The 22,543-nt window shown below is 39.5% G+C and overlaps 1 protein-coding gene across 4 annotated transcripts in view; it reads left to right on the forward strand.

Annotated features, from left to right (window-relative positions):
* HECW1 (HECT, C2 and WW domain containing E3 ubiquitin protein ligase 1) overlaps positions 1–22,543 on the forward strand; it is a 247,302-nt gene that overhangs the window by 146,920 nt on the left and 77,839 nt on the right. For 2 of the 4 annotated variants that reach the window (XM_071736187.1, XM_071736190.1), the window contains 2 exons: positions 4,055–4,130; positions 14,930–15,099. In XM_071736187.1, coding sequence (XP_071592288.1) covers positions 4,055–4,130; positions 14,930–15,099 — 246 coding nt within the window. Of the gene's footprint in view, positions 1–4,051; positions 4,131–14,929; positions 15,100–22,543 lie in introns of all 4 variants that reach the window. The other 2 variants (XM_071736186.1, XM_071736188.1) reach the window with 1 other exon arrangement.

Below are 22,543 nucleotides of genomic sequence, written 5' to 3' on the forward strand. Positions count from 1 at the left end.
CTGCTAGAGTGTGTGCACTGCCATTAGTGGCAATGACACCAGCTCTGATTACAAGCAAGAAAAGCAAAGGGAGGATTGAATCTGGTCCAGGGAGTTTTTGGATGTCTAAGGGACTGAGCTAAGCTTGAAGTTGCAGCTCACGTCCCATCTCTTCAAGTCCAGATATAAAAGAAGTGTGTCACAAAAGCATATTTGTCCTGTTTTGTATCATCTGAACTTGTAATTAGGTTGGACTGCTCAGACACAGTATTATAAACTAAAATATTAAATTAAATTAGACTGAGCTTTCGCTTGAAGGGCATAAAAGAGCACCCAAGTTACTAAGGGGAAATCACATTTTTTCCTTTTCATACCAAGGACTTCCAAGTCCATAGGATGTCATATGACAAGATGAATGTTCCCTTTCTGTGAACTAACTGGTTTAGGTGGCAGCTGAGAAGAAACAGGTTTTTTTACCTCCTGATAACTAAATTCAAGGTTTACTTCCAGGGACAGAAGTCCTAATGTAATTATATTGTAGGCACTAAAATCAGTCTGGATTTCTTTGATGATAAATGGCAAGCAGGAAGAGAATGACCTGTGCTCTTCCCCATCCCAGGCCTCAAGACACTGTGAACCCCAGGTGGTGTGGTGGCTGGTGATAATTGGTGACCATATGCCCTCCTTTGTACTGCCCTACACCAACAACTCTTTAGCCTTGTCCTCATTCCTGGGACAGTCTGCTATTGCATTAGTGAATAGTGAAGCCAAACTGCAGCAAATAGCTTTTTTTTTTTTCTCAAAATCAGACTTTCTCATTTTTTTAAGTCCCTGTGATGCTCAGTCTGGTCTCCAAAACTTCCCTTAAGCTGGACAGCGGGGTAAATGTAATGACTTCAGCTGGTCAGGATGCTGAGGTGAGAAGCCCTGCTTGCTTAGCACAGTGAGCTTAATCATGTCATGATCCTGGTGTAGCTTCCATTTTTCATCCATGGTTCTTTCTGACTCCTTGAAATGCCAACATTAAAATAAAATTACTTGCCCTGCATAATGACTCTTTCCTTTGACAGAGGACGTTGATCTGCTTGTTACTCCCTCTGGCACATGTTCTGCCACACATGAGCACCTGTATCACAGGTGAGAAGGTGCAGCATACATGTGGGGAGAGAAGCAGAACAGTGCTGCCAGACCACTGGTGCTTGAAGAGCATGGGTTTGGAAAGGTATGGCCATATGGGAGGCATTTAGTACAGTTGCCCAATGAAATTTTTAATTTGCATTTTGGGTCCCTTTCCCTCAGCCTTCCTGCTTTGTGTTCCCTTTTTCAGCTGTCTGTACAGGGATAAAAAACAGATATGCTTCAGAAAAGTGCTATAGTGTGTTTCAGATTACTAAGGTTAAGTGCTAGGGATGGGATAAACTACAGAGGATATAATTAGCTCACACAGCAGTGCTGCGTTTTAGGCCTTACTTTCATATTGCAACTTTAGACCTTGATGATGCCAGCAGCTGCCTGCCTGGTGCATCCCACCCGTGTCTGCGGGGATATTTCAGGGTGGAAGACTCTCACTGGGAGGTGCTTGTAAGACTTGGTTTGCCTTTATGGTGCTGTCTGACTTTTTGGCCTCTGAGAAACCCTTAAAGATTTTGCAACTGGTTTTCTTGGTTTTTTTGAAAACAGGAGCTAGATGAGAGGCTGAGGCTGCCTCATGCCAGACACAGTCCCAGCTGGCTCCATCAGCCTTTTTATCTTCACAGTGGAGAATCATTGTAGTGGAAGCTGTGGACATATCCTCCTCAAACCTCTGACTGAATTGGGATCAGAAAGTCTGGGATTTGGAAAATTACATCAAAATTTGAAAAGCACCAAAGCACCTGAAACCTGTTTTCCTCTGAAAGCCGAGGGGAACAATAATTAACAATCAGGTCATTTAAAAACCTGACCCTGAGAGAGCACACAAATGCTGTGTGCTATGGAGTAAAAAGCAGGAGCACTTCCCAACTTAGTTCATTTTCAGGCCAAGACCTGGGTCATGCCTTGCTTTTTCACTCCATTCCAGACTCCCTCTGGCTTGATTTTAATTGGAAAGGACAAACTGGGGGAGCACTACCAATGGCCTTGTGATTACATGGCTGAAGGGTGAGCTCTTGACAGTACAGTGTGGGGTACACCCGCTTCTCATAATAGATGGGTCCTCTAGGAGCAAATAAATATATTTTTTTATTGTTTCACATATGGGCCTGTCATTACTGTCTGTGTAATGCCAAGCTTTACCAGTACAGATTTGGTCATGCTGAGGATGCTTTGCCTACATCAGGATTCATGGCATTATTCTAGTGTGTCTCGATACAATTTCACTTATGTAGATATGACCCAAAAAGGGTAATTTATTTGCAACATATTCTTAAACTGTGAACAGGCAGGTATTTGCAGGACCCCCATCAGCTCCAACAAGCCTGGTCAAAGCAGAGTCTGTTAAACTATTTATAGTGATTTGTGGCAGATCTAAAAATCCCAGAGAAACAATTAAGGATTGGAAAAAATCACATATTTTGCAAATGTGCTCATATCCATGTCAGCTGGTCCAGTTACTGTCATGGACAAAATTATGAAAATACCCTAAGTATATATAGATAGTGTCTAATAAAAGTTGAGTGTGAAAAATACATCTTGACAAGGAAATTATATTGTTTCTTGGTGGGATAACAACTTTGGCTGGAAAAGGATACTGAGTTCTTGTCTTAATATTTTCACATATAATACTCTCATTTAAACATGTCTCTATCCAGAAGTCATTGGTGGCTTCAATTAATATACTGTAACCTGCTTAGCTAGAAGTGCTATTATACCTAATTACCTCTGCTCCAATAGGGGTGTTTCTGCTCATAGTCCAGCTGCTCTTAGTACCCCTTTTTGCATCTAATAGTCTATAAGAAACAAACTTATTATGAAAGGCAGTCCAACAGAGCCCATTTTTCTTATAATGCTGTCTAAATTCAACCTGTATGTTTATGATTTAGGCCTTTGACCTAAATCATAAATCTTAGTTCTTTGACCTGTGTGCCAGCTGTGCTTGTTATTTAATCCCTGCTAGCTGGGCTGCAGTGTCCCCTTGCCCAGGTTTTGAACTCTCTGGGAGCACAAAGCAGCTTGTTTTCTAATTTAAGCTTGAATACACAATATTTAATACACTGAGCAATGAGTCACAGCTGAGTGGGACTTCAGTTACTGCTTCCTGGAAGAATTGGAACTTCAACTGCATAAACGCTCTTTTTTGCCTGAAAGCTGAACAGCAAGAGTGGTGAGGAAGGAGCTGCAGCTTCCCAGGAGCAGAGCACTACTAGGGGAGAGGCAGTGATAGTAGCACCACCTCCCTCCAGGCCTTGGAGCCACACTCCCGATGTCGTCTCCTCCACCGCTCTGTTAGGGAAACCCCGATGAAAACTGACACCGTGGTGGGTTCCTCCTGATGGCCCAAACACTGGCTCCAAGGCATTCTTGCTTCTCAGCTCTGAATGTGGCTAGAAGGTAGCCTGGGTCCTAATTTGCACAACAGCAACCCACTAATAAGCTTGTTGAATCAAAGACTGGCACTAAAACATAAACTGTGGGGTACAAGGGATGATCTATTATTTTTTTTAATATTTTCTTTTCTAAATCACCATCAATGGTTATTGTTATCATAATTCATGGTTGCTTTTTCCACAGGGTGTTAGTAAGCTCTTAGAAGTTTTTCTTATTTGTATGCAATAAACTTCCTGGAACAAAATATTCTACACTAGTGATAAGATGTTATAAAGATATCCTTATGCACTACTTTTATCTCCTGTTTTATAAGCAGTTTCATTTTAGGTGAGGAAGTGATACATTAAAATGACAACAGTATTTCTGTATCATTCTATTTCCTTAAATAAGAGCCTCCTGGAAAGGATGACTTAGGCCACTTAATCCTGGATTATTACCTGAATAAAAGCATTGTTTTGATTAGTAGTCATCTAGTTGATGACAGTTAATAAGCACTTTGTCTGTTCAAGAGTTGCTGGAGACTTTCTCACCATTGTCTTTCTTCCAGCAGATTTTTAAAAGTATAACCAATGAAGATTCAATCCAGGGACAAGGAAGCCGGAGACTGATAAGTTTTTCTTTGTCAGGTAAGTCATGGCTAACGTGAAAGTTTTAAGCCCAGAGAGTGAGAAAGTGAACTTACTGATACCTTTAATGCATATGTTTATGTATGTATTATGTACATATATATATATTTATATATTTACACATGAGGTTTTGTCTGGTGCTCTAGAAGTGGTGCTGAGACAGAGAATTAATATCTGCAATGATTACCACACTCTAACAGGAGTCATGTGATGAAATGTCTTGTTCAACTTTTGGGGCCATGTTAGGTTTTCCTGTTTACAGTCAAGTGTGATGCTATATGTGCATGTCAGGAAAAGCAAGTTTGATAACACAGGCTTTACGTACAAAGAAAAATAGGATTTGTGGTAGTCCTCTGTTTCTTGGAGAGCACATTCTGCAGTCTTGGTCTGGACCTCAGGCAGATCCATGGATCATGGTGCATGAGCTTGTCTGTATTACTCACAGTCACTCTCAACACTTCTTGAGCTAGAAGGCTGCTCTCAGTCCACTAAATTTTTCAAAGAATATTCAGCCCCATTACTTAGCATGTCTCTGCAGGTTTTAAAAGCTTAATATGGTTCCATGAAGCAGCTATGGACCATTAGATCTGGTTTTGGTTTAAAAATTCTGTAAATCACCTCTATAGAAAAAAATAAGTTTGTCAAGAAATTAATTGTGAGTTTTATGCTTGCTATTTGGTTCCCATGGTTTTTAGCTTCTGGAAGACAAAGAAAAAGATCTTTAACTTGACTTGGAAATTCTTTGAGGAAGTAGCACAGATTAAAAAATAATGGCTCTCATTCAAAAGATGTACAAGTGTAGGCCTTTCTGTGTAAAGCCCTGCACTCCAGACAAGCACCACATTACATGATAGTTTTTTTGACTTTTTGTTGAAGTCGACTAGGACTTCCATATCTCTTTAATATTACCAATTCAATGCATTTTCCAAATAAGTGGGCAGTGTGGTTCTTGAGATGTTATATATGCTATATGGAAGGTGAGACAGACCTGGTGAAGGTCTTTTAACACATCACATATTTTTGCTGGGTTGGACACTGAGCACCTACCCAGTCAGCTTTATTTGATAAAATCACAGGTTCAGCTCAACAGAAATAAAGAGTCAGAGTTAATATTTTTAATGGTCTTAAATAATTTTGCACAGACAATATTTCCAATAGTTAGTAATATTCTTTCTTCCTCTCAGATTCTTTGGCCTAGTAGACCAAGAGATGCCAAGAGTAATAATTTGTGAGATTGATAAATTATGTTGTCTCAGTGGGCCCTATAAACTGAACTGTCTCATTTACCACTTAATTTAAATTACACAAAGACCATACCACATAATACATTTGGGGTACCCTATTCTAGTGGTTCACAGTCAATAATTTACATTTTGATCATATCCGTGTTAACAGTATCATCACAGCCAGGTATTTTAAAGGGTTAGGGCTCAAAAGTATTTTATCAAAAGTTTTTGGTATCAAAGTAGCTCAATTTCAGTCTTTCTGAAATTATCAAATTAAGACATCACAAGGATTTATTTATTTATTATCTTCTTACTTAGCCAACAACAACAACAAAAATGTTGTTCTCTGTCTCAAAGTAAAATTATTGCTATTCCTATGCTAACTAATAAAATGCAAATCAAACCAAGCTTCCAGAAGCATTGGAAGAAGCTGGGATTCATTGCTGTTTGCACTACTTGAGCAGCAATAACCTCTTTACTGTCATGAGTCTTTTCAGCTCACATAGACTTCTTCTTCACAGTATCTGCTTTTGGTATGCTGTTACCTTCAGTGTAATTTCTTAAAAGTTATGTTACCAAATTATGGTTGATGTAGTTGCAACTAACATAAAAACCAAAAAAAATTTAAGACCATTAGTCTGAATGGAGACCACTACATTAGGCACTGCACCGATACATGGCCATCATGCTGTAAGCAGTTTTCATCTAAAGAATGCAAGAAGAGCTATGCTTTCTACCATATCAGTTATAAAAGAGACAAAAAATATTAGAATGGAAGAGGAAAATTTCAAAGTAGGCCAAATCCCAAGAAGTGCTGAACAACATCAGTCCATTTCAGCATACTGGGATTGCTTCCTCTACTGCCTAGACACTCCAGGAAGACCATCTTTTAAAACAAACAGTGCAGAACTAGTTTATAAAATTTGGTGCTAGAGTGCTTTATTATTTTTGTATTTTCATTATTTGCTATGACAAAATCCAGCTGATTTCACTGGAAGTTTTGCCTTAGGATCTCTGAATTACATGAAAATATAAAAAAAGAAAAAAGTGTAAACTGATGCTTTTTAAGAACAGAAATAGCTGAGAGGTTGCATGATGTCAGCAGGAGGTTTGTTTTCTTCATATTTACTCCTTAGGAAACTGGAAGATTGTCCTGTGAAAGGTCAGTTCAGATTAATAGGTTCATTAGCAACACTGATCTCAGTGAAGATAATTTCCCATGATTAAACTTCTTAATGGTTTATATGATGACTCTATTATTATATCTTTCATTATTTAAAATACCATGATAAATACTGTAAGCCTAATATAGCTGAGAAAGCGAGGCATCACTTATGCATTTACTTTCCAACATGACTTTCCTGTTGTTACCAGTGAATGTCACACCTCCAATAAGGCATGCAAAAGTGTCAGAGCTCTCTTGCATGAATTACAGGAAGAAGAAATGTGCTAAGCTTCCCAAGATGTACCAGCCACCTCACTCAAAGTTCATCCTTTAGCATCACTGTAACGCATTTGCTGAGAGCCAACTGAAGCATTTCTGTTGGCTGGTGTATTTAGAAGGTGTTATCATGAGGTTTGTGTGATATGCCTCTTAGCTATATGTTGCAGCAAATAACTTTTTTCAAACTGTAATATTTTACATATCTCATCTTTCTCTTTTTTCTTCCACAACTCAAGGTAACTTGCCAATATGTGTTCTTTAGGAGTTACTAACCACTTTTTCTTAGCCATCAGAGCTTGTGCAAAGGTGAGGTGACCTTCTACCATCTCCAGTACACCTATCCCTGCAAAGTACTGCAGTGCTCTGGACTAACCAATTTAAAGGCTTCAGATTCAACTACTCCATTATCCTATGTAACACAGGCCACTTTGCTCCAGATTAACCACTGTAGCAAAGTACCATTTTGACGGTTTGAACTCAATCTTGCCACTTCGTTAAGGATAACAAAAAGTCTTTCTACAGGTACATCCACAGCAAAAGGAAGGGCAGGAAAAACCTCCATTCTTTGTTGGACATGGGGGGAAACAGTTACCAAAGATGAATTTAACACCTTCTTTACCTCAGTTTTCAACAGTAAGACAGGTTGTCCTGAGGACAGTTGGCTTCTGGGGCTTATAGAGAGAAATAGAAAGCTGAGTAGCTCCCCTGTAGTCCTGGAGGGAACAGTTTTGTGACCTGCTGAGCCACCTGGATCCTCACAAGTCCATGGGACCAGACAGGATCCACCCCAGGGTGATGAGGGAGCTGGTGGAAGAGCTCACCAAGCCACTCTCCATCATTTACCAACAGTCCTGGCTCACTGGGGAGGTCCCAGAGGATTGGAAGCTGGTGAATGTCACACCAATCCACAAAAAGGGATGAAAGGAGGACCCAGGAAACTCCAGGCCTGTCAGCCTGACCTCAGTGCCTGGCAGGGCTATGGAGCAGATCATCCTGGGGGCAATCACACAGCACCTACAGAATGGGCAAGGGATTAGACCCAGCCAGCACGGGGCTAGGAAGAGGAGGTCCTGTCTGACCAACCTGATCTCCTTTTATGATCGGGTGACCCGCCTGGTGGATGAGGGGAAGGCTGTGGATGGGGTCTACCTGGACTTCAGCAAGGCCTTTGACACCATCTCCCACAGCATTCTCCTGAAAAAGCTGTCAGCCCACAGCTTGGACAGGGGCACTCTGCGCTGGGCTAGGAGCTGCTGGACGCCCCCAGGGAGTGGTGCTGAACGGTGCTGATCACCAGTGGTGTCCCCCAGGGATCAGTGCTGGGCCCAGTTCTGTTTAATATCTTCATTGATGATTTAGATGAGGGGATTGATAAAAAACTTCCCCTCATTGTGTTCAGTTTGTTCACATTAGCTTCAGTCTTTTTTCTGTTTTCCTTCTTGATAAAGGCAAGTTAAAAAGTAGCCTGTCTTTCAGCCATTTTTGATTAATTAATTTCTCCACTTTTCATTTATTAGTAGTTATTTTCTTCTTGATACCTCGGCTGCCGCTTCCTTAAATGAGAATCCCTTTCATTTCCTCTTACAGCATTTCCAGCTAGAAAATTTATTTTCTCTGTTTTTTCCACTATTATTTTGCCTGGAAACCTCATTTCACATAAATATTCTGGCTTATCTGTTTCACTTTGTAATTTTTTTAAGATCTTAGATCTTTAAACACCTCTGTGTGCAACTATACTACACCTTTTCTTTCTTCTTATGTTTTTTTTTTGGAAGGAAAATGGAGTTTGTCTGTAGATTTGTAGATTTATGAGAACAGAAAAACCACTTAGAATCATAGAATTTTCAGGGTTGGAAGGGACCTTTAAGATCATCTAGTTCCAACCCCCCTGCCATGGGCAGGGACAACTCCCACTAGGTCAGGTTGCTCAGAGCCCTCTCCAGCCTGGCCTTAAAAACTTCCAGGGATGGGGCTTCCACCCATCTGGGCAACCTGCTCCAGTTTCTCACCACCCTCATAGTAAAGATCTTCTTCCTAATATCTAATCTAAATCTGCCCGCTTCTAGTTTGTATCCATTCCCCCTAGTCCTATCACTACCTGACATCCTAAAAAGTCCCTCACCCGCCTTCTTGTAGGTCCCTTCAGATACTGGAAGGCTACAATAAGGTCTCCTTGGAGCCTTCTCCTCTCCAGACTGAATTACCCCAAACTCTCTCAGTCTGTCTTCACAGGAGAGGTGCTCCAGCCCTCTGATCATCCTCGTGGCCCTTCTCTGGATACACTACAGCACATCCATGTCTTTATTGTAATAGGGGGTCCAGAACTGGATGGAGTACTTCAGGTGGAGTCTCGTGAGAGCAGAGCATAGGGGGAGAATCACTTCCCTTGACCTGCTTCTCTTGATGCAGACAAGGATACAGTTAGCACTTTAATTATCTGAATTAGCCTCTTGAATATCACCGCTTACAGAACCTCATTCAGTAGCTGATCAAGTCAGTAATCCATTGCACATTATATAGTGTCTTTCTCAATTCCAGTGCAATATTTTGCTACGTTGAATTTTAAGACTTCCTAGTATAGTACATTAATCTTGGATTTCTGAAGTTCTGTAGTGTTTGCTTCTTGAAATCTAATACCATATGCAATATTTCTGTGAACCTGTGCTCACTTTCCTTAGGATAAATTTTAATATTATGTACTGCTCTATGAATCAAATCAGCATTTCCAAGCCAATGCAATATTGCTGTGCTCTTACTGTTGAAAGGTTATTACAATACTAATAGGGAATAATTTCTGTTGCTTTAAATGCAATAGAACATAGCTGAGAGGCAGTACCTACATGACTTTTGTTGAATCTTGAGCAAGCACAGTATTTTTGTTACTTCCTTAGAAGCCACTACTCTGTTTTGGTTAGTGCAGCTTAGTATATGAACTGCTACCTTCTACCATAGGTCATACTTATGCAGATCAAGCTCTGCAAAGCATACTCTACCAAAGAAACACTGACATTAGCATCCTGGCAATCAGTCACCTTACCTCACTGATAGTCAACCCAGATTCCAGTCCTGTTCAAGTATGTTTATTCAGTGTTAGAACCAGAGCTGACAGGTCTCTGGGATTTACAAAGGATGATTGAAGTGAAATGTTAGAGCTGTCCTATGACATCCTAATTAGCAATTCTCTTGTTGCTGAATCATGATGATGGTTTATTGTACTTCGATACATGACCATCACAATCTCCGTTAGATGACTGTATTTGTACGTCTTGCCATTAATGAGCAGATCATGCAGAGAACACATTCCATTTTGGTGTTTGCCAAGCTAAATGTGTCCAGTTCTGGGCCCCTCAGTTCAGGAAGGAGATTGAGGTGCTGGAGCAGGTCCAGAGGAGAGCAAGGAGGCTGTGAAGGGATCCAGCACAAGTCCTGTGAGGAAGGGCTGAGGGAGCTGGGGCTGTTCAGCCTGGAGAAGAGGAGGCTCAGGGGAGACCTCATCACTCTCTACAACTCCCTGAAAGGAGGGTGTAGCCAGGGGGGAGTCAGGCTTTTCTCCCAGGCAGCTCTCAGTAAGACAAGAGGGCATGGACTTGAGCTCTGCCAGGGGAGGTTTAGGTTAGATATTAGGAAAAAATTCTTTACAGAGAGTGTGATCAGGCATTGGAATGGGCTGCCCAGGGAGGTGGTGGATTCTCCATCCCTGGAGGTTTTTAAGAAGAGACTGATGTGGGACTCAGTGCCATCGTCTGGTAACCACAGTGATAGTGATTCAAGGGTTGGACTTGATGATCTCAGAGGTCCTTTCCAACACAGATGATTCTGTGATTCTGTGACATCACAACCTAAACTGACTGGGGTCTTCCCAATGATGCTTTTGTCTTTCCAGTGTCATGATATGACAACTTGGCAGTAGAATCACTGAATAGTTTAGGTTGGAAGGGACCTTAAAGATAACCCAGTTCCACTCCCTGCCATGAGCAGGGACACCTCCCTCTAGATCAGGATGCTGAAAGCCCCATCCAGTCTGACCTCATGCACTTCCGGAGAGGGGACATCCACAGCTTCTTTGGTCAACTCCTTGCAGTGTCTCACCACCCTCACAACAAAGAATTTGTTCCTAATATTGAGTCTAAGTCTACCTTCTGTCAGTTTAAAACTGTTAACCCTCATTATTTATGCTTTTAGATACGTTAAGCTTGGCCTAGCTCAAGATGTCTTAATCTTCTCAGTGGGTCAGGTGACTCATGAGGAACATGTGTTATTTCTTGGTTCTGCAAACATGTAGGCTAAATAATAAAAATGTGAATTCAGTGAGCTTGACCATAAGATTTCTGGGGCTTAAAGATCTCTCCCACAGGTGTCAATATAGCTAGCTGCAAGCCATCTATTGAAATCAGTTGGATGGGTCATGGAGACATGAAGGACATTAGATAATTGTTGTTTGTTGAAAGTGATTTACCAACTGTGGTGGAATGTCAGGATCATTGCTCTGTGACCATTGTTCTTGTTTGTAGACTCTGTCTACTTCAGTGGAGTAAAATGTGCACCATCAACTGACTAGGTGGACCCAGTCTTTCTGTAACACATTTATAAACTGCACAGAATAGCCTGGCGTATTATTTCTAGGAAATACTTCCAAAGCTGTTTGTGAAAGAGTCTCGTCCCTTGGGGAGAACAGCTTCTTTCTTCTTTAACTTTGAACTGACAGGTTGATGACCAGACTGAGTTTAAATAATCTGGAAACCAGACTGCTCCAGACTCTGGTTCTCAATTGGATTCTCCATCCTTTTCTGTCACGCTCCTACAAGCATGCGTCTCAATTTGTATCTTGATTTGTCTGCAGGGAAAATACCATCTTCACAATAGTTTTGCTGATCATTAACATTGAAGAATCTTCTTTCTAAGCATGACAAAATGTGCCTTGCAAACCCAAATTATATCTCTCCCTTGGCGTTTTGAAAGCTTAGTCACTTGTATTGAGGCAAAACCAAACATGGCAAAGCACGGATGCGTTCAAGCTGTCTGTTGGAATTGATGTCCCCACCTGGTTCCATAGTTTGCCAATAAATGAGTGCTGGTTTCCAAATTGCCACAAAAATAGAGTCTCCAGTGCTGTCCCAGTCATCAGTGCCCTAAAGTTTGTGATGCTGTGTGGAAAATAGATTTGCAAAACGATCATTTACGTGACAGACAGGGAAGTCTGTGGCCCACTTTAGGGGCAGAGGCCACATGCATATGAGTCACCTAGAGCAAAACTTCCTTAGGTCTTGTCCAAACGCTGAGAGATCAGCATATATGGAAGAAAAGCCCTGAAATAAGAACAGATTCATAGTTGGGGGCAGCAGCAGGCAACAGTTAGTATAAGTCATTTTTCTACAATGAAGTGAGCCAAGATGGATTAGGATGCATGTACTTATAATTACTAAAAGTCTGCAGCAGTGAAAGAGTCTCTGGTTGCTGTGTCTCCACCTGGATTCCTTCCTCCAGTCATCCACCATGAGTGATGGTCTGACATTGTTGTACTGATAGATGTTTATAACCTTTTTAATGTTAAAATGTGATTAGTGAGAAAATGGGAAGCTGACATATGGTATATTCAATTTTTAGGAGACTGGATGAAAACACACCTTTGCAAAGCATACATGAGTTGTCTTGGTAGCATTTCCTCATATGCCTCCAGGAAATAAAAAACACAGTAAAACTACAGTGTACAGCAAAGCACATCCAAACCTTCTGTAATTCATTGCTTTTACCACAGATTTATATTCTGTTAACCTTAAACCATCACTTAATTATTTAATATCTTCAAAACGTTTTTCTTAAGACAATCAGAATAGCTGGGATCCTTCTGTTGGAATGTTACACGGTAGTGGTAAAAGAGTACCTGAGCCTTAGGTTACAATAAGTTACAGCATCCATACATTCCACTTCAAATTATATGGATGTCTTTTGGATACCAGCAGATGTCCAGGCAGCTTTATTCAGATCTTTTATCTTTTTGATGCTCTTGTTTTTCACAGTTGTTGAGAATTAGCAATGACATATGTAAATATAGCTGGTATATCTGTCCTTGAGAAAGCTATTTCTCCTATCCTCATGCCTGCTTTGGATGTTAAAACTTGAAGTTTCTCACTAGCCTTTTCACAAAATGTGTTGTATTATGCAATTTAAGCAAAAAAATGACACAGATAAAATTTCCTGTTGTAGGCGAAGCTAAATTATTTTTCCTCATCCAAGTACAAAAGTTACATTACTAACAAGGTTAGGAGTACCTTCACCCTGATGACTGTGCTTTATTCCCATAACTGGAAAGAGGCTGGTAGGTCATCATAATATGTATGTTCTTTATGATACATAATACATAAGTATTCATAATTGAGTGGTAGTTATTTTCTTTTCTGCAAATCAATAAACCATTTCTTTGCACAGTGGTACCCAAAGATAGTGCTGTCTCTCTTTGAAGGAAAAAAATCAGAAACATGCACACCAATAAATATTTCAGTTTCAGAATCTTCTGAGGAAACATCAGAGAAAAAGAAAATAAGATCCCAGAGGTCTTTCTCTCTTCTCATATTTTAGCAGCGTAGCAATGTTACGCTGCTGGGTCTTATAATTCATGGTGCTTTTGCAATCTTGGTTTCTGTTTCTGGAATGTATTTCTTACAGTATAACTTCCAAAGCAAAAGAGTTTGCCTTTTAGGATTCAGCAGGGCTGATAGATGAGATATGTGCTGGTTACATAGAGATTATAAAGTGAGAAAAAAAAATCAGTGTTATCGGTTTAAACCAGATAATTTTCTTTGTGTAACACTGTTGCGAGGACTGTGGCAGTACATATTGTCAGCAAAGTACTTTCAAATAGGCTATTAGTAGTCATATCCCCTATTTTTTCTTAATTGCTAGAGAATGTCACAAGAATGAGATTCTTAAAATGCAGTCTGTTTTGGGACCATCTGTCCAACAGCTTTTGAATATCTGCAGCATGAATTATGCGCTAGAATAGTTTGTTAAAACCAACCAGAGCAAAACCAGTTCTTTTTAACTTGCACGTTTTGTTGTGTTGGCTATTACCATATGTTAAGGAAGCAAAATACTACTGGGTGACTCTTAACATTGTTCTTGACATAGGTGTTTTCTGGAAAAAATGCTGGTGTTGATGTGGAAAGTGTTTGATTCTCAGATTCATCCAAAATACATGCCTTGAGGGCTTTAAGTGGCCTCCCACACTGTGCCAAAACAATTGAGTTTTTAATCGGAAGTGAATTAAAAGACTGAAAATTAATGTTTTCAAAACCTGCTTAAAAGAAAAAAATACATGTTTATATTAATTGTTTAGTTATACATATAAGGAGTTTTGGAAGCCATGTTGACTAAAATTAATGATATACCCATAGATTGGTTTGTATTTCATTGTCTTCACAGGGATAAATTGTAATGGACTTTGTGTCTTTCTTTAGAACATTATGAGTAAGTTTTGAAATAACTGCCTGGGGATTTTTTGTCTGCATGACTCATATTACTCTCCATGGGAGTTCTGCAGCTAGAAAGCTCCACTTAAATTTTAGACATCATATACAAGGTTGTTTTTTTTTTACGTTACACTGCAGGTAAATTTAACCTCTGAAGAGAAGGAAATGTTTAAAGTGGAAAAAATTAATATTACTTCTCATGTAGAAAAAAATGGTCTAAAGCTAAGATTCATAGCAAGACAAAATTAATACCCAGGAGAAGTTACGGGCACTGTGTACTGACTTCCACATCTATGTGATTAAAGGAATGTAAGTCTTTTCCAGAGTAATTTTGCCACTGGAGTCAGGCTGAGCAAATGCTCAGATCCTTAGAAAAATCAACAGATCACTTAAATTAAGTTAAACAACTATTGATTTAGAAACCAGATCACTCTGCACAAACAGGTTGTAAAAGCTGCATTTTCATTTAATAATAATTTGTAAATCCTGCATCATAAGATTCTTATGTCTTGGCTTTACATTAGCTCACAAGAAACATAGTGAGTTTTTTTATATTCCTGCCATATTATTCAAATTCTTTACCAGTTCCCTGTCTGCCTCTCCTGGTATCCTAGAGGGCTACCTAGAATGACAAAAATAATTGGGCTATCTACCTTCTTTCAGATTTCCAGGCTTTTGGTCTGAAGAAAGGGATGTTCTTCAATCCAGATCCTTACCTGAAGATTTCCATCCAGCCTGGAAAACATAGCATCTTCCCAGCACTTCCTCATCATGGGCAGGAGAAGAGATCTAAGATCATGTGTAATACAGTTAATCCAGTCTGGCAAGGAGAGGTAAGCAGTTGGAGTGTTGAGCTGAGATTTTAGACTTTTCTTAAAACACGGAAATTACTCTAGCAGTATACCTCTCGTTTTTTTGGTTTGTTTTTTTTTTTTTTTTTGTTTTTTTTTTTTTTTTGGCTTTTTTTATTTTTAATTCCTTTCTTGGCTGAACAGTTGTTGACCTAACTGTGCTTGATATATTTCATGACTTAATGCGAAAGGCTTAATTAGCTACAAAGATGAATGACACATTAAAACTTTCACTATGGGTTGTACTTTGTGAATATAATTTATGAAGTTGTTAAATATTAAAAGCAGGCATAACTCAGAATTGAAAAATAAACTTGGCCAGTGTGAAAGGCTGCTGCTATATTGTCACAGTGTTTTTACACTGAGAGGAGACATAATAAAAAGCAACACAAGTGTATCATGCAAATAAAAAGAGTCTAAGTGATTGAAAAGTACCTTTGGCAATATAAACTATAGGCAATTTTGGCACATTTGTCAATCACCTTGAAGAAATACTCTCCAGTCTGCTGCTGCTTGTTGGAAGGGCTTAGTAGATATTAATGAGATCTTTGAGTTCAATTGCTGCCTGCTGTTTCTAAATTACATGCAAAATAGCAACAGACAGCAAAGAATAAGGCGTCTCTTGGAATTAAAGGAGCCCAGCGTAGTGGATGGGATTCAGTGGTGCTCCCTGTTAGACAAATATCTCTACTGCAGGAAAGAGTAAAAGTAAGTTAATAGACTAAACAGATTTATTCAAATTAAAATGCAGATTGTAAAGTAGTTTAGGGATAATTAGGTCGAACTGAATAGACATGAAAGTGAGAGTGGGGAAAAGACAGCATAGATGTCACTGAATACTTCTACCTGGAGGACGATGGTCAAGGAACAACGTACCACATCAGATCATGTGGTAGGTGACCCTGTGTGGCTGAGGTTATTAGAGCAGGGGCGGGGGCCATGATCTTAAACCTAGTCTGAGAAGAACGCCTTTTAACAGGACTTAATTAAGTGGAAGGCCCTGTCGTGAGGCATCCACCAAGCTGTAACTTCTGTGGCTCCAAGCATCAGATGTATCTAGCTGGGGGGTTCCAGGTCAAGCTGAGGGGCTGGAACTGACATGGAGAATCAGAGAGCTGGCAGAGATCTTTCAGTGAAGTGCATAAGACACATGCCTACAGGCAGGCAAGAATGAAGGGGAAACTTGCTGTATGTATGTCACACTTGGTATGTGTGACTGTGGGAGCTGGCAGCAAGTGGGGATGCCAGGGTTTGACACTCAAAGAAGCACCCAGGATATGGCTGTGATCCTACAGTTATGCATCAGCCAGGGTTAACTCCTGAGGTGGCACACAGACTGTCCTTATCCAAAGAGGGATGTAGCAGCAGTGCCGATGGAGGCTGAAAATAGGCTTTTTAGGAGAACCCAATACTGGTCAGAAGTCTTCTCTTGACAAAGGGAACCCTCAAACAAGGTAATTTGTTCTCACTTCAAGGACCTTTTGCACTGCTGTAGGATGAAATAACCAAAGATTAATAATGTACCCCTGATAAAATGTCAAGGGTGCCTTCTCAGGCCATGCAGGATGGCTGAGTTTGTGGGATGGCATTTCTTTTCCAGTGGAGTTCAGTAGCAAGAAAAGAAGAAACAATGATGTGGCTTAATTATGGACATTAGAAAGCAAAGAGCACAGATGTCTTTCAGCTTCTCTGTTCAGCCCTGTTTTGTTTTTTTTTTTTATTGCATGTATGCTGCTTCTCCCTTTCTGTTGTTAGCCTGTTAGTGGTCTAAGGATTCCAAAACATCCAAGCTGTCACTCAACATGTTCTCCTTCTGCATTCTCTTCAGCTGATACTGAGTTTAAAAACCCAGTCTATAAATGTACGTAGCCTATGCACTGGTCTGAAGTTTGTCTTGGTACCAAAAATCCACATTGGTTGCTATTGCAGATGAGACCCTAGTCCTGATTTTCTTCAACTTTGTCCCTTTGTGGGACAAGAGGAGATGGAAAACTGCAAACTATTGCTGGATAGTGATGGTAGCCATTATTTCATCCACCCTTTTCAATGATGGATGTGAATATAAGAAATGAAAAATATTGAGGACTGATAGCCATTTCATTAAATCAGTCACCATTTGTTTTCCAAAGAAAATCTTTTAGTATTTTAGGCAATAAATTTTTTCAGCATGGTGATTCCTTCCTCAGGTTCACTGTCACTACATTTAAACAGAAGCCAGATGTTTTGGTTTGGGGTTTTTTTTTCAGCTCAGTGACATACCTAATTTGTTTTGGGTGATAAACTTGAAAAAATCTGGAATGTGGAAATAAAACTATAGAAATAGCTATAGTCTGTGATCTTTACATGTGTTCTAGATTACCCCTGAGCAAATTCAGAAGTGAAAGAGCTGACTCAATTTTGTAGGGATTCAACACCAAAATAAAGTCCTACAGGCTAAGAGATTATTCATTTATTTATAATAGTTCATTCTGATATTCTTAATATACTTACCAGGTGTATGTTCTATTTATAGAGTAGCCACTTGCATTGTGATATTTCGGGCAATTTTTCATCTGTGTTGAGTAATACTGATGATCATCTTCATTTCATAGACCATTCAAATATGGTTCAGCATGACTTATTCTGACTTCAAGCTATTCTTCCACTGCTGTGTTTTGCAGTACTTTGTACAAGAGGACTTAAGGAAATTGAAATATCTTACTGAGGAGGAAAAGTAGTATGGGGTATTTTGACACTGCAGCAGGGACTCCACATGAACTGAAAGAGCCCTCACACTGCAAATTGTTCACCGAGACGGGTTAAAGCCCAGGTGGTATCTTTTGCCAGAAAGGGGTCATTTTGGGATGTTTCTGTGTGTTTTCACATGTTCACAGAAGCATAAGATTGGGTTCTGCTAAGTCAGAAGAGCTGAATTTTGCCATGTGCAGTAGTAACAAATGAGAGGTACTTCGGGGGAGATCCACATGAGCTACTGATGATGCCCAAGCCCCTACAAGGTCAATGAGGGGAAGTAGACAGCTGCAGAAAATAAAAACAAGTGTCTTCAGAGAAGGAAATTACTACTGAATCAGGGTTAATGATTCTTAATGTTCCTGCTTGTTTTCTTACTCCTGGCTCTGCTTTCAAACTGATGGACTCTTCAGAAACATCTGTACTGTTAAATGAAATAAGTGAATTCCAGGAAATCACATGCCACTGGACAGCTTATAGGTTAAACTAATAGGTTAAGCAGACATTGTGCTGGCAGTCCACACAGTTGCAAGGGCATAGTGGGTAAGTTGTCCTGCCATGCTGATTTATGTAAAGTGCAAAGGGAATCTCAAAAGGAAGTGCCCACTTCACAGATCCTCTGTACATCTGGAAGAATTGAGATAGGTGGATGTTGGTCACATCTCTTCTTATATTGATCTAAGAAAAATAATGATACTATTCCCATATTGTTTCATATTGAGACAATGTGTCTGCTGTCACAGTCTTTGAAAAAGTCTTCTTTAAGATTATTTCATTTGTCATCAAGCAGTGAAGTGATAGGTAGCCCAAATATGCAATAGAGATCATTGGGGATTGTAAGAAACAAAACAAAGTGGTTTAAAAAGTAGTTCATGGACCTCCAGCTGGTTAGCAAAGTCTTTTGACTGTTTTGCAGATAAAGTACATCAGGCCTCTGGGCTTTCCCTTAGACGTATTTATGGTATTTCTTTCTTAACTGTGGCAGTTTGATCTCACTGCTTCTTCAGCTTCTGTTCATTTACTAGTGAGTGAATAGAGAGCCTCAAGGAACGGGCAGCAAGATGAATATAAAAATGTTAGAACCATCCAGCATATTTAAAGTAGTAGGAAGTGTCATCTGTTAAATGATGCATTGAATTTCAAGTCAGATAATGCCAGCTATGGAAGAGCAGATTGCCTTGTAGTGGGAGCCCAGTGCTAGGATGAAAACTATTGCAACTCCTGCAGATTCACTGCTAGTTTCTTTACCTCAGCATTTACAAATACTATTAAATTATAGCTGAGGCACAAAACAGTGTTTTAGGTTGCTGTTTTACTATTGTGAGTGTAGCTGCATTTTTGCTGGTGAGTTAATTAATGTGTATAAGCAGAGGTGTTCAGTACTCTGTGGCAAGAGCACTTCACAAATAGTAGTTAATGTGTCAGATCTGATGAAGAGAATTGAAGTATTTTCATGTGTGCAACTTGTACTCTCTGAACCTCAGGTAACCCACAACTTTTAGAAATACTGCACTTGGATAAATTCTTATGTAACCTGTCTCTTAAGATTCTTAACAGAAAATTAGAACGAGGAAATAAGGGTTAAATGCCAAAGGCAGGTGGTATGGATAGAGAAGGCTTCTGTGGTTCAGAACATTGTCAGTGATAGAAACATTGGATTTGGATGCTGCCTGCAAGAATGCCAAGATGACAAGAATGCAGCTGAGTGCTGGTTTCTAACTGCTTTTCTTGTGATGCAGATCTATAACTCAGGCACTGATTCTGTGATCACCAGTGGCAGACTAGTGTATGATGGACCATCCAGCAGTACTGAGACTGAATATCGCTTTGTCAAAGTAGCCAGATCATGCAGGACAGGGTTTGTATTGGCTCTCTACTTCTCTGGAAGCTTTATGTTGCCCAATATGATGAGTCCTACCTGATGTAACAGAAATCTAAAATGATGCAAGCACAGGATACTTGATCAAAGGTGTGTCTTTCCAGAACAAAGTTAAACCATTAACAATGCCTTAGTATATTTGAATCAACAGTGTGAATTTAAATTTAAGCAGATTATATTTCATCTGATTTTGATCTAATATTCAGACCACTAGGTGCTGACAGTCCTAATGTGGCCTAACAGGATAATTGTATGCTTTCATTAGAAGTCCAAAATGAAAAAAAAAAATAAATCAGGAGCATCACACTGATTGAACTACTTATTTGACTTAGGTAGCCTTTTTCCCCTTCTACTGGCAAATACAAAAGAATCTGCTGCAGAAACTTGGAGGCCTTTACACCTAAGTGTAAATGCAAGAGAGGTGCATTGGAATTCAGGTCCTGATTTCAGTATGAGTTTTGCCAAGAGTGTCATTGAGACTGAGTAGAGCCTTGTGGGTGGTAGCCTCGCTGTGTAACATTTCTGCACACATGGCCAGGTGAAGTGTAAAACCTAGTTTGGCTACATGGAAAAGCTGTGATTTTACATCTGTAGTTTGTTTAATATCTGATGATGAGTGAAGTATCAAAGCCCAGGACAATTTCAGTTTCTTCAGGAGTGGGTTGCTGTGTGAAATAAGTGTCTAGATGTTTTGGTTTTATTATCTTATTCTTCTAGAAATGCATTTAAATTTTGTCTTCTGCATCTAGAAGACAATCAGTCTTGCTAATCTTGTGTATTAGTGCTCATGATAGTTTTGAAATAGTCTATGAGAGATGAAGAAAAACCTTGGCTCTTTAAGCAGTGCTTGCACTTAATTTATCCAGAAGTCCTTTAAAATTTCTAATGTCCTAGGGCTGAAATTTGCTATTAGTAAAGTAAGAGATGTCTTGCAAAACTATCTAAGCTATCAGAGAGAATTCATGACAAATCTACTAACTGGTAACTCTGAATGTTGTAGAATATGTGAAGTAGACGGGAAGGACTTTTTTTTATTGCTTGTTTCCATTACAGAGAGGCAGAGAATTTAGGAAGTCAGTTTGCTTAAGGCCCTATCCAACTTTGCAGAAGTAGAAAAGATTGAATCAGACGCTAGAACATGAGCATGTATTTATGTGCATTCCTTTTGCTGTAGGAAAAGAACAATAATAATGTGCCACATCTGAAAAAGGTATCACATTGGATCTGGCACCCTCTGGTCACTGCTGAATTCTAGGACACTCCTGGAGTATGCGTAGGCACTTGGCAGCCTTTGGCAGCAGAGGAGCTCTGTTTTTGATGCTACTGACTCTGCAATATTTTGCATTGTCACTGAGAAGCACTGTCGTAACTTTTAGAAACTGGAATTCCCCATGAGCTTATCCAGTTGGTCATATGAGTAGTGTTGTATTAGACAGTACTGATATGTAGAGTTTTTGAATGGGGAGCAAAACAATGCAACAAAAGTGCATTAGAAGTGTAATTGTTTTGCTGAAGTATTTGAAACAAAAATCCCACTAATTAAATTTTTGGCTGAAAGGCTAAATCCATCAAATGTAATCATAAATTACATCCATTTATGATTTACTTCTCCTTGTATCATCCCTGTGATGGATATCACAAATAAATTTTCTTTTAGTTATATTTCTTTTTCAATTACAATCAAGAGCCTACTTCTTCCTGTCATGAATGTATTATTACCTACCTTTATATACCATTACTGAGAGCTGATTATTGTGATTTATCCATAATCAGTGATGTAAATTATATTGGTAAAAATAAAACATGGGGATTTATCATCATCTTTAGTTGGCTTTCTGTGAAACTGTTCTCAAGCTCTGAAAATGGTTCTGTTACTTTATAAATGGATACAGATGTGTTCTCACAGGTCAGCATTAACGTGTCTCTTCATTCTTTACCATAGGAAGTCATCCATTAAATACCCACGAGATCTGCTTACCTTAAGATAAGCATTCATCAGTGTATGTAAAACTGTTGTTGTGTCTGGAAGCAAATAGGCACTGAAAAGTACATTACTGTCTGAAATGCCTTCAGTGGTGTTTACTACAGTGTGTTCAGATCTTCCTTGAATATTGGAGCAATAATGAAAAATCAGATTTATATTTAGGTCATGAAAATGGTGTGAGTGTGTTTATGACAGCTCATCCTAGGTAGCTTTGATTCTGATTTATGTCTCTGCAAGTGAATCTACAGGAGGTGTCTGTGTAAAATCTGTGTAAAGGAGAGGAGGATTCTCAGGACTTACCACTGCCCAGAGACAAAACTGATGATACACCTCTTAGCCCAAGAAGACTTCATATGTTGAAGTGGTTTCTTCCATCGTGTTACGTTTGCTTGTCCCTCTCTCTCCCTTCTCTGTATTTCTATGGAAATGATTCATTACAGTTTGTTGGGGTTTTTTTGTGCCTGAGAACATATCAACTAAAACTTCTCCTTTGGATGGGGAATCTTAAGGCTGTGCCTGATACAGATTATCTGTATCACTAGCACATCCTAGTAAGATGTGCTATAATGCTGCAGCTTATCTCTTAGTGGGGAACTAACAGTGTCACTTTCTCCTAACCTGCTGCCCCTTTTCACTAAACATGTTGGAACAAAGCAAGCATTGGATCTCCTGCCACTCTTAACAAGTGGGACAGGCATTGGCAAATGGCTAAAACAAGTGGGTAAAGTAGGGAAACTCAATGGCTTTTGCTTCAGGTCTGTTTGCTGCTAGCCAAAACTTCAGAAGGATTAAAGAACATCCTGAAATGAAATAGGGAAGATACTGAGAAAATA

The sequence above is a fragment of the Heliangelus exortis genome, chromosome 2 (assembly GCF_036169615.1).
Source record: "Heliangelus exortis chromosome 2, bHelExo1.hap1, whole genome shotgun sequence".
NCBI classification, from domain to species: Eukaryota; Metazoa; Chordata; class Aves; order Apodiformes; family Trochilidae; genus Heliangelus; species Heliangelus exortis.